The 13,219-nt window shown below is 34.0% G+C and overlaps 1 protein-coding gene across 1 annotated transcript in view; it reads left to right on the top strand.

Annotated features, from left to right (window-relative positions):
• The window catches only part of hiw (MYC binding protein highwire), a 1,014,282-nt gene that overhangs the window by 401,278 nt on the left and 599,785 nt on the right, over positions 1-13,219 (top strand). Inside the window, exon 38 of the mRNA XM_090402616.1 lies at positions 5,202-5,338. Coding sequence (XP_090258742.1) covers positions 5,202-5,338 — 137 coding nt within the window. The remainder of the gene's footprint in view (positions 1-5,201; positions 5,339-13,219) is intronic.

Here is a 13,219-nt window from a genome sequence, read left to right as displayed (position 1 = left end):
TCACATCTGAGAGCTGCTCAACTTTTATTTGCTTTAAAACTTTAAAAAAAAGTTTTAAAAAAATTTTAAAGTTTCATAATAAAAAATGATGGTACAACATGACAAAATATGAACATCAATAATAAAAAGGAAAAAACTATGATAATTGGCAGGAAAATGTTAACTGCATTCTCTATGGAGAACCGTAGAACAAGTTAAACAGTTTAGAGAAACATCTCACTATTTTTAGTGAAAATAGGATAATATAGATAACAGACTAAAGAAGTTGGCATGATGCAGAGTCAGTGAAATAAATTAATATTAAGGTTTCTTGAGTCTCAACTATTTTGATGTATCTGGAATTCATTATATTCCCCCCCCCCCCCCCCCAAATCCAGGTAATGTCTGGGAGTCATGTAATGTTACTCATGAAAATGATTTTTTAAAATATATTTATGATTTATAAAAAATATATATATGCAGGATACAAGTGGGTTGGAGGAACTGGAGAGAGAGAGAGAGAGAGATGGCTGGAGCGCTATGCGATAAGAAGATACTGATCAGTCTGAAAGGCAAAATCTATAGGACAGTAGTGAGACCAGCTGTGACATATGCTATGGAAACTGTGGCCCTGAGAAAAAATAACATCAGCAGGATGGAGGTAGCAGAGATGAGAATGCTTAGGTGGATGTGCAGTGTGACCAGAAATGATCATCTGAGAAATGACTATGTGAGGGAAACAGTGAAAGTTACAGGAGCGAAGATACAATGTTGAGATGGCAATGTTGAGATGGTTTGGGGTCATGTGATGAAGAGGAAGGATGAATATGTGGGAAGAAAGGTCATGCAGATGGATGTGCAAGGAAGGAAGAAGCGTGGGCGGCCAAAGAAGAGTTGGAGAGGAGCTGGTAGAAGAGGACTTGAGGATGAAGAACTGGGATGTTATGACAGCCCAAGACAGGAGGATGTGGAGGAGACTCATCATTAACAGTGACACTACCTAAGTGGGACAAACTGCAGAAGAAGAAGAAGATAAAAAAAAAATATATATATATTTGTAAAATAATACATTAATTTCAGCATAATTAATTTCAGCTGAGCTTTCATTTCCAAATTTCTGCATCACCCTCACTCCATCTGTTGTTATAGCCATAATGCCGCCCCCCCTCCAAAATTATTCCAAATTCTTGCATTTTAAGTTTTAAGTCCATAATATTTTGAATATCAATTGTCAGACGTTTTACATGTTTATGAGGTAATCCTAAATTAAAATTTTTGTGTCAGATGAATAAACAACCTTACTGAAATATCTTATTTCCGATACTGGTCCATTCATCCAGAGTAACACTAAAATGGTGATCCAATGTTATTAATTCTTTATTGGTATTTGCTCTCCTTTTTTTATGTTCATAGAAGTTCAGAATTAAGATATCTGACTGGTTCTTTGGTAATACATAATTCTTCTTTGAAAGCGATTCACATATAAAACAACTACTGGTAATTGTTCAAATTGAGATTCCATCTTCATTTGCTGATCATCTAGATACAGTCTCACTGAATTTTCTTGTTTTGCACTAGTTTAAAATTAACAGATCACTCTAATTTCTTTTTTGAGATATTTAAATGCTCTATTTTGCTCAGCCCTTCAAATGTGATTCATGCATACATTCTGAATGACTCATCAGTCTACTGTTTTTCAATCCCTTACATGAAATCTATTTTCGACAATAATTGCACTGAGTTGTTTCCTCATTTTTACATTTCTTAGTGCTTTCCAAAATTTTGGATTGATTTATTTTCATTTTGAAAATAAAGTGAAAACATTAAAATTATATAAAAGGACGAAAAATTAAAATTGCAAAATAATTATCTTACCAACAAGTTATACGTGATTCATATTTAAAAATGAAAAATAATAACTTCAGGTGCATCATAGTATGAGAATTTATTGGCTGTTGGGAGTGATCTTCATTATTATTATTATTATTATTATTTATATTTTTCCACACAGTTAACAAACTACCTAATAAGATGGGTGATTGTGTAAATGAACCAACTTGGAGCACAAAGTGTGATAAAAATGTCTGTTATGTTGGCTATTTTGTTGCACTTGATTTATGGTCATGTTATGATAATATTGTATTATATTTCAAAGAAACACAAATCAATGTTTATGTTTACAATAATGAATAACATTTATATTTATTGCAACCATTAATTAACTTAATTTGTAATACAATTTAATCATCTATAATCTGTATGATACTATACTCATTTTTACTAAAATTAAAATTTTTTAATAAATTTGACATTTTCTGTTTTGTATTTGCAAATTTAAATTTGTGAAAGATGTTGAGCTGTTTTTCCTGAGACTTGAGATCAAAGATTAACAAAGTGTTCACACCATTAACTTATAGATCTGAGAGTTGGAGTAGATGTCAAGCAGTTGATTTGAAACAACAGATAATGTTCTAAGGAAAATTAGGGGCATAAACAGATGGCATCAGTAGCATCATTGTATTAAAAATGACAATATTAGGAACTTGACAGCATTAGCATCCAAGAATGTGTGAGGTCAGCTAATCTAAGGTGGTATGATCACTTAAACAGAACGAGAGAAAAAGTTAGGAAAGCAAGTGTTTGATTTTAAGATGACAGGAAAAAGAGAGGATACCAAGAGGCAACTGATCATAACATTCCAGAAAACATAAATAGTCAGAATAATATTGAAAACCAGTGGAATATGATTAAAGAGTTAATTACAAATTCATCAAATCAATTATTGAAAAATGCAGAAAAAGAAAAAAGAAAACATTGGATAACAGATGAAATACTTGGCCTTATGGATGAAAGAAGAAAATATAAAAATGCTGTTAAAGAATTTGATGTGGCCAAATACAAATATCTTAAAAATCAAATTACAAGAAAATGTAGACAAGCCAAAAAAGAATACCTGGAAGAAAAGAACAGTGTAATAACATAGATGAATTATTTAAAAAAGAAAACATAGAGAAAGCTATAAAGAAATTAACAAACTGACTTTCAAATTTAATAAGAACAGCAAAAACAATGCCATCAAAGATGAAAATGGAAAATTACTAATAGAATCTAAGGATATAGTAATGGAATGGAATGGAAGAATTATCTTGAAAATTTCTATAATGGCAATGAACTTGATGTTGATATCAGCATAGAAAATCAAAATGAAGATAATCTAGGACCCCCAATAGTGCGAGAAGAATTTGATAAAGCACTGTCCGAAATGAGTAAAGGAAAAAGTCCAGGTGTAGACAATATTCCTATAGAACTCTACAAACTCTAGGTGATGAGACAAAAACCTTACTCTATCAATTAATAGCTCAAATCTATGATAGAGGAGAAATACCAAAGGAGTTTATGAAATCAACCATAATACCAATACCAAAAAAGAATAATGCAAACAAATGCAGCCAATTTTGAACAATAGCTTTAATCCCACATGTTAGCAAAATTCTGCTAAAAATTATTCAAAATAGAATTTATTCAAAAATAGATTGTCTGTTGGATGAAGACCAATTTGGATTCAGAAAGAATAAAGGAACAAGAGAGGCAGTACTCTGTTTAAGAACAATAATAGAGAGCAGATTAGACCTTTGTCAAAATACTTACATTTGCTTCCTTGATTTAGAGAAAGCATTTGATAAAGTAAACCAGCAAATACTCCTAAATTGTCTAACTAATATCGGCATAGATTTGAGGGACAGGAAAATAATTTATCAAATTTACAAAAATCAAAATGGACGGATTAAAATCAATGATAAGGAGAAAATAATAAATATAAGGAGTGGAGTAAGACAAGGATGTATACTTTCACCACTTTTATTTAATTTATATATTGAAAAGGCCATTCAGGAAACTAAAGATAAAATAAATAGTGGCATAAAGATAAATGGTGAGCAAGTCATGTGTATAAGATTTGCTGATGCTATAGCCCTTGTAGCAGAAAACAGAAGAACGTTAAAAACAATGCTAGAATGACTAAATAATAACCTTGAAAAATATAAAATGAAAATCAGCACAGATAAGACTAAAATCATTGTTACAGGCAAAATCCCTATCAATATAGAGCATATAGACATCAGCGGGAAACAAATAAAACAAGTGAAAAGCTTTAAATATTTAGGAAGTCCAATAACAGATGATGGCAGAACAAGAGAAGACATAAGATCAAGAATAAACAATGCAAAAGCCCAGTTCTCTAAGATGAAAAGCATTTTAACAGGAAACTTCAACCTACAATTGAAAAAAAAAATTAGTAAAGGCATTGATATGGAGCATTGCACTGTATGGATGTGAAACCTGGATTCTAGGCAGAGAAGATGTAAGAAGATTGGAGGCTTTAAAATGTGGCGCCTCATGAACAAAATAAAATGGACAGAAAAAAAATCAAACCAACAAGTCCTGAGAGAGATAAACGAAACAAGAACTCTAATTAAATCAATCAAAATTAGAAGGGATAGGTGGTTTGGACATATAATTCGACATGATGGACTTGTAAAAAAGAATAACTGAAGGCAAAATAGAGGGGAAAAGAAGAAGAGGCAGACCAAGGAAAAGCTTTCTTGACCAAGTCAAAGACAGCACGGGTTTGAGGAGTTACCAGGAGGTTAAGAAGAAAGCCAATGACAGAGTGGAATGGAGAAAATTGCTGCTGAGCCCAGTCCCAAGACTGATGCAACTGATGAGGAAAAAGATGTACAAAAATTAGTGCACTTAATAGTGCCTTAGAATATACTACTAACTGCATCAATTGCTGTGGTTAGTAATGCTTAAAAGTCTGAATTAGATGTTGACCATATTGGAAACCTGACAAATAACAGATTAATTTGGAAGAAAATTGTTGATAGAAAGCTTTTAATAATGCAAATTTAATCATGTAATATTTATCACAATATTATGTACATCCCATGCCTCTGATCTCAGCAGATTTTACATTTGCATTTTGGTCAAGACAATATTTCCTTTATAACAGTTATTATTCCTGTAGCTGTATGCTTTATAAAACATGTATCGTTTGTGACTTTTTTAAATTTCACTAAATCTTTTTACTTAAATATGTTCAGATTTATATAAGAATGACTTTTTGTAGAGACAACATTCATATCAAGAGCAGATTCACTCATTTAAATTCTTATTTTCAGATATTATATAATTTGAATATCTAAATTTTTTTGTTAATTTAGTACTCCCCAAGACTCTGAAAGTTTACAGAGTACCCGAGATCTAGCTGAATTACAGGCTAGAAAAAATGCATTGGCTATTTGCGGGGCAATTGTTAGATCTGCTGCTGATCTTCTTTTAGAAGCACAATCAGAAGAAGGTAAGAAAACACTGCAAAAGGCTAAATTTTTATTATGATTTTGGTTCTAGCAATTGTGCCTTATAAGGTTTCTGCCCAACTGTTAAAGAAGCACATAATAAATAGAATGGTATTGCAATTACAAATAATAACAATAATAATAAATTTAAAAAAAAATTAAATAAAAATTAAAGATGACTGATGGGGGTAAATATTTAATATATGTGAAGTTTTCACTTTAGTATCCAAGACATCTTCAGTACAACTGAATAATGGAACTTTAGTAAAAAAAAGTAACAGAAGAATTTTAACTTGTGCCATCACAGTTCAAGTAAGACATGATTATTCAATAAAATTCTTAATAAAAAGAAATACACATGTATAAGAAAATTAAGAATTATTAGAGGAGTGATGCAACATCCTTCATAGGAGGGGAATAACCAAAAGCACTCAGATTGTTGGCCTGGTTGGGCCAAGTGGTTAGCATATCTGCTCTCCAGCCAAAAGGCTGTGGATTCGAATCCCACCATGGGCATGGATGTTTGTGATTGTCTGTGAAAATACTAGTGTTGGTGGTGGTGATGGTGGGCAGTAGATGCCGTTGGTAGTGATGGTGGTAGTTGTTGTTGGTGGATTGAGTGGTGGAGATGGAGAGTTGTAGAATGGATGCCCTCCCTCGATGAATCTTTGGACTCCTTGGAGGTGTCACGTAATAAAATAATAAATAATTCTTAGTCAAATATTTGCAATTATTATTTCACCTTCACCAGCTGACTCTTGTCCATCTAGAGTGGACAGGTTATCCAGTTATGCAAATTACCCACTTCCTACTGCATATCAAACTATGCCTGACTTTACAAAAATATTTGGAGCCTGTTTAAGGTGGAACTAATCCCAAGATCATTGCATTGAGATCAGATAGCATTTCCAGAGATTAATCAAGAAACAGATTATGTGCAAAAGACATTTGATCAGTGTTCGTGATTAATGTCAATCAGGATTTCAATGAATGTTGTAGAAAAGCACTATAAATTTTATTTTGGACAACGATATGAAATCTGTTGGATATTATCTTTTCTCTTGCATGGCTATCTTTTCTTAGTTCTGTGTACTCACTAATTTGATAAATTATAACAAAAATATCCACATAATACTAATAGATGAAAAGACTTCAAATGAAAGAATATGTAATGAAAAGTTCCCATAGAACAATCCATTTACAGAACTCTAACCTAATTAACTTAGCTAATTACTATCATTTTCAGACTTCTGTGATAAAGTAATATTATATAATATTGTCCACATGATACATTTAGCTTATTAGATGTACAGTTTTGCTGTACAGTTTTTTGAAAAAGAGAGAATATAAGAACATATATCAACTAAATAAAAAAGCATTAAAAATGTATAAGTTAGATCATACTTATTTTTTAACTGATGTGTAGTATCTGTAAACACTCAACACACATCTTGCATGTAACATTTCTTGGGTGTAATCTAGTTCTCCCCCTCGTGGTTCACCCTGGGTAACACTAATTGAGCTAGAGCGATTTGGCAGCCAGTCTAACACTTAGTTCTCCTGGCTAAGGCATGCAGTCAAACAATACTGATTTTTCTAATTTTATTGATGATGCTGACAAAAAACTGGGATTTAGCCTTAAGATGTGTCAACTGAATATTGAGGGAATTAACAGAGCAAAATATGACTATCTATGCAAAATACTATCAAGAAAATAACATTGACATTGTGCTTCTTCAAGAAAAAGAAAACGAAGACGACCTTAATAGAAGAGGAAAAATGACTGGTTACGCTCTGATTGGTGCTACATACCACCCACCGGAATTATGGCATTGCAACATATATCGAGGATGATATAGAAAATGCTTCTGTCCTGACAACGAGATGTGATAACAATACCCATCTTGTGAGTGTGAAAATTCACAACATAACAATAGTCCATGTCTATAAACCTCCTTTAACAGCATGGTCTATAGATCTGATACCTACTCATCAACAACCAACAGTATGGATTGGTGATTTCAATAGCCATCATGAAGAATGGAAGTACCGTGATAACAACTGCTGTACTACCATCATTCAATGGGCAGAAATAAATAATATACACCTTGTATTTGATGCCAAGGATAGAAACACCTTTAGATCATCAGCGTGGCAAACAGAGTCTAATCCGGACTTATGTTTTGTTTCAATAAACACAGAAGGGCAACCATTACCAGCAAGACGATATGTACTTTCTAACTTCCTACACAGTCAACATCGACTGGTGTTGCTGGAAATTGGTATGACACTACCTATAGCAAGATCCTTTCCACAACCGCATTGGAATTTTAAAAAAGCAAATTGAAGAAATTTTGCAAATGAATTGGATAAATGTGTTCATTGGATAACTGCTAGAGTTGTGGAGTACAAGAGATTTATGGGAGCAATCATATCAACTGCAAAAAAATATATCTCTAGAGGTTACAGAAAAGATTATGTCCTCGGATGGAATGAAGAGAGTGAACATCACTATAGAGAGTTCCTGAAATGTGAAGATCCTGAAATAGCAGATGAATTACTACATAGCCTGAACTCATCTCGAAAAACAAAATGGATTGATACAGTTGAAAACCTTGATTTCAAATGATCAAGTAGAAAAGCTTAGAATCTTCTCCAACAACTATCCACAACTGATCTACGTAAAAGAAAAAGCAAAATTATCTCCTCTGAGAAAATAGCTAATCAAATTGTTAATATGTCAAGGGCACCTAGGGACCGTGAACATACTAAGAAAGAACTTAGAGCTTTAAAAACAAATGCCCCTGCTTTCTCACAATATGCCTCAATCTTCACCTATAGATGAAGTAAAAGCTGTCGTAAAAGATATCAAAGTAGGCAAGGCCCCAGGCTTCAACGGTGTCCATTCTGAATTTCTGATTAATAATGGGCCAAATACTATAAAATGACTCCGTGAATTCTTTTCTGATATATTATTGACTGGTTGACTACCCAGTTTAAGAAGTCAAAAATAGTTGCTATTCTTAAACCTGGAAAACGACCCCAGGAGGCAAAAAGTTACATGTCCCGATTGAACAAGCTGGTTTTGGAGAAAAACGTGGTTGCTGTGACCAAGTGCTCACTTTAACATCATACATAGAAGCTGGATTTCAGAAGCAAAAAAAAACATCAACTGTCTTCTTGGACCTAACAGCAGCCTATGATACAGTATGGCGTGAAGGTCTTATATACAAATTTCTTAGTATTGTCCCATGTAAACGGACTGCACGCTTAATTTCCTCCATGGTCACTAAACGTTTCTTTCAAGTTATATTAGGAAATAAAATGTCCCGACAACGAAAACTTAACAGTGGTCTTCCACAAGGGTCAGTATTGGCACCCTTACTTTATAACCTATACACATATGACTTGCCTGCTACCATCTCACACAAGTTCTGTTATGCTGATGACACTAATTGCCATTCGACTCAAAAACATTAGTCAGGCTGAAGAGGTACTTACAAAAGATCTGAAAACAATAGGTGAATATTACAAAAAATGGAGGCTTCAGCTCAATCCAGACAAAACAGAATTATCGAGCTTTCACCTTAATAATTACGTGGCAGATGTCACTTTACATATTTTCTTTGAAGGATGTTTACTACGACACAGTAAGTTTCCAAAGTACTTGGGCATGACCCTGGACCACACACTCTCTTACAAGCAACACCTAACAAACATTTCTGCTAAGTTAAGAACCCATAACAACATAATACAAAAACTAATAGGCACATCATGGGGAGCGACAGCTGATAATCTGCAGATTACTGCTCTTGGTCTAGTTTTCTCTGTTGCCAAATATTGCTCACCAGTGTGGCTAAATAGCACACATGTTAAACTTGTTGATAACCAACTAAATAATACAATGAGACTGATTTCTGACACAATGAAATCAACGCCCACACACTTCCAGCTTGAGAATTCCAGCTCTTAACATGTTGCTAAGAGCTGGAAGCCAGCTCTTAGCAACATTGTTCCACCGAATCTTCTCAGGACTAAGGCTCTCTTACAGGAGTATAAGAAAATCTTGGAGAACACAGCCCTACCAATACATTTAGATCTTCCAGACTTACTGTACGCCAATTGAGATTCAAGACATCCACTGCTACAATTAGCCCAACTACTACTACAATCTAACTTTGACCTGAAACAAAAGTGGCAATAACAGTGGGAGAGCCAGACAGATGACATCATAAAATTTTCTCTCAAAGAATTACAAGAAAGTTTTGATGCTTGCGCACACCTCCCACGAAAATCCTGGACTCAGCTTAATAGAATACGAATTGGTCATGTGCAGACATGCTTTTTAAATGGGGTAAACGTTCATCCCTGCATTGTGATTGTGGAGCTCAAAGACAAACTGTGGACCATATTGTGACTCAGTGTTATCTCAGAGCATATTCAGGAGACAAATTGGACTTTTTAAATGCTACACCCAAAGCTATGAACTATCTGACCAATATGGATGTAGCCTTTTAATTTTATTGGTTTTTAAAATGACTTTTGACTTTATATGTTTTTAAAGTGACAGTGTATTGTACTGCATGTTTTATTCATGCCATACAAATAAATAAATAAATAAATAAATACACAGCTCATCACACCATGACTTGAATGCATTCACTGTCTCCACACTCAGATGTTCAGACAATGCATTCTAACTGCCCACAACTCTTAATGCAAAAAACCTACTCTTCTATTCTCTTTTTGTTCTCTCCCATCCTTTTTTTTTGCTGGAAACGAGCCTGTGGTAGTGATGATGATGTTTGTGCTCTACGGCACTTGACCGCACAAAGAAAGAAAGACATAAGTTCGGTTCCTAAGTTAGTTGATCTCTGGCATGGGCAAGCGGGCTTTTTCTACAGGAAATTCGAGTTTTTCATCCTATAAACACAAGAAAATCAGCCATCAAACCCACATTATTTTCAGAACATTAAAAGTATTGTGTTAGGATTAGTATAGAAACCAGACCACGAAATGGCAGCACTTGTTAGCTGCCACCTTCACTGTGTACCAAATTAATGAATGCCTTGGGTCATCTATCTCTGATTGGTTACCAGTGGAGATTGAACTGCCCACTCAGTCTCCAAAAGTTAGATAGGGCTAAAATGGCCTCGCCTACTCCCTATGCGGGAACAAGAAGGTGTTAGCTTATTATTATTTTTTTTTTGTTGCTGGATTCCAATTAATCATGTTGTGATCATAAAAAAAAAATACTTGTTATTGAACACAGAACAAACACTCCATCAGGTATAGTACGCCCACAGATATGAGACCTTTGACACTTCTGCACATGTCAACAGAAGGAGAATCCATTCCAATAATAGGGTAATCAATCCATATTGTGGGATGAATGTTTATTATTACACTTCGGAAAATTAACTTCTATTTTATGATCATTGTAGTTTTTGAAGTGGTAACTATTTTGTTTGTATAACAGTTGGAAAATTTTACCTATAAAGCATGTGATTTCACGTGTTGTTGACCAATTCGTTCATTGCCTTATTTCTTTCTCCCCTTCAACATGAATTGACTCTTTATTTTTCTTTGTAGTCTGCCAACTAGAGCTCTCCCTTCTGTGGTCGGACTATAGTTGTGGAAATTTTTTTTTTTTTTGCATTGTTTGCATTATGAAGCATAAGTATGAATAATTTCAGCACCTAAATCTTTCTACATGTCTAAATGCTATACACATTGGGAATAATAAGGCTCCATTGATGAGACTGGGGATTTTTGTGTGATGGTAGGCATAGAGTTGGTGCTTAGAAGACATATTGCTGGAGTAAGTAAAACAGCTCTTAGATGTTAGAAACTGATGATTAGCAATAAGGAAGTTATTATTCTTTTTATACCTCTGATACAACCACATCTGGACTAAGCAGATTTGATTGCCAGGATTTTTTTGAGAATGAGAAAGTTTGAAGATCCACGTTGACCAAAATGTTAACTAGCCTGGAGTGCTCTTTATTGAGAAGGTTTGTGGATTAATTTTTTTTTTTTTTGTTTGCAATAAAAAAAATATGATAGAAACATGACTTACCAAAGGGTTTTGTAGGGCAGATATAAAAGAAATTCTTCAGTATGCGATAGAATGGGAGAGAACAAAGGATCACTCCTAGAAGTTGTATAAGAGTTGGTAAGCAAGGGCACATGTTTGCTTCTCAAGTAGTAAATGAGAGTAATGGGTTGCCAGAGGCACTCATTATTGCTATGACTGTGAATGAGTTTATGGAGAGATGTGATAGGTATTGTGTGAATAATGGTTAGTATGTGCTTGCCATGTCTTTGGACTCTTTGGTGATATCAGCAATAAAAAGGGAAACAAACTGTAAAGGCACAAAACTGGAAAACATGAACTGCATTTTCAATAGCCAACTCATACTCTTCTGCATTTCCACGTTTAAGTTACCTATCTTCATTAAACAAAATAACTAAAATGTGGTATGGCACAGTTTTTAGTGAAGAACTGAACATGGAAATGCAAAAGAGCATGAGTAAGTAGCTTGTGTGGACGAAAGCCAGATGAATAAATTTATTTACAGTAAGAAGTAAGCTAAAAGATGAATATTGCAATGTTTAAAATAATGTTCAAACCAATTTTAATATATGGATTGGATAATTTGGTTAGAATCAGTCAATCAAAGACTGGAAATTAAAAATGAGGTATGGGAGTGTGTTAACAGATGTCATTAATGACAGAACCATATCATAATGAAAATATGCAAAAAAAAAAACTCTATAGTAATGTTCTGGAAACAAAATCCAGTGCATAATCAGTGTGACATGGTATCGTTCATTAAACAGAATGGAAGATGAAAGATTAGCAGAAGAAATATTGAAGCTAAAATGGGAGAAAAAAAATACATTTGGATAATCAAATATATAGATGAGTTGAAGCAATTAGAAATGCTTTAGAAAATCAAAATGTAAGAACTGATCAATTCAGAGACTAGTGCATAAAAAAAGTTGTTGGTCAGAAACTATTATTATTAATTTCCTGATATGTCCGTGCAATTAGCCTGGTGGCTTTGCGCTTCGCAACCATATGCTTGGATAAAGAGCATCCTAGGTTCGATTCCCATTGACGACATGAGGAGCTTAAGGATCTTCTTTGGCCATAGCCAAGTTAGCTGGTCTTGGGCGTGGACAGCAGGGTTTTCTCTGCCAGTTTATCTGGGGTTTTTCATCCCACAAGCCATAGGCCTGATTCATCAGCTATGCTGGTTCCGAGCCCAGATAAAATTTGAGGGACTAAGATGGTGCTATACATCCCTGTAAAAGGGACTCACGGCTGCTTATCATCATACGAAAATTAATTAAAAAATCCTGATATGTATCCCTGAGGGGGGGAGTATAGGATACAGTGATAGTACTACATGAAAAGTTCACATTATTATTAATTTCCCATTGACAATTTTTTCTCCAAATTTTTATTTGTTAGTATTCCAGTGTTATTGGAGCTTATACGTAGGTCTTCAAAGTACCTTCTCACTGTATCAATGCCCTAGATTTCGATCTTCCTCTGGGTCTATTTTTCTGATATCCTGACATCAAACACCTGTTTTGCTAACTTTTCCCATTCTTCTTAAGTGACCAGTACCACTGATGCTATTAATTCCAAGTCCTCTCCTAATATTTAAAATTTAAGATGATTCTGCCATTCATGCAAATTAATTTGCAACTGTTGATTGCAAATTACTTTTACTATTTTGAAATAGCATCATTCTGTATAGTAATCTTTATGTTTGGCAGTTATGTTTATAGAATTTGGTCTTTTTTTTAGTGTTTTTTATTGTTTCATTTACAAAAGAATTTCTTTACTTTTATGTCTGGCAAATACCACA

The sequence above is a fragment of the Typopeltis vanoorti genome, chromosome 13 (genome assembly GCF_054136105.1).
Source record: "Typopeltis vanoorti isolate ZY-2024b chromosome 13, IOZ_Tvanoo_1.0, whole genome shotgun sequence".
Classification (NCBI taxonomy): domain Eukaryota; kingdom Metazoa; phylum Arthropoda; class Arachnida; order Uropygi; family Thelyphonidae; genus Typopeltis; species Typopeltis vanoorti.
The sequence above is the reverse complement of the archived record's forward strand: the minus strand, read 5'-3'. Positions and strand labels throughout refer to the sequence as shown.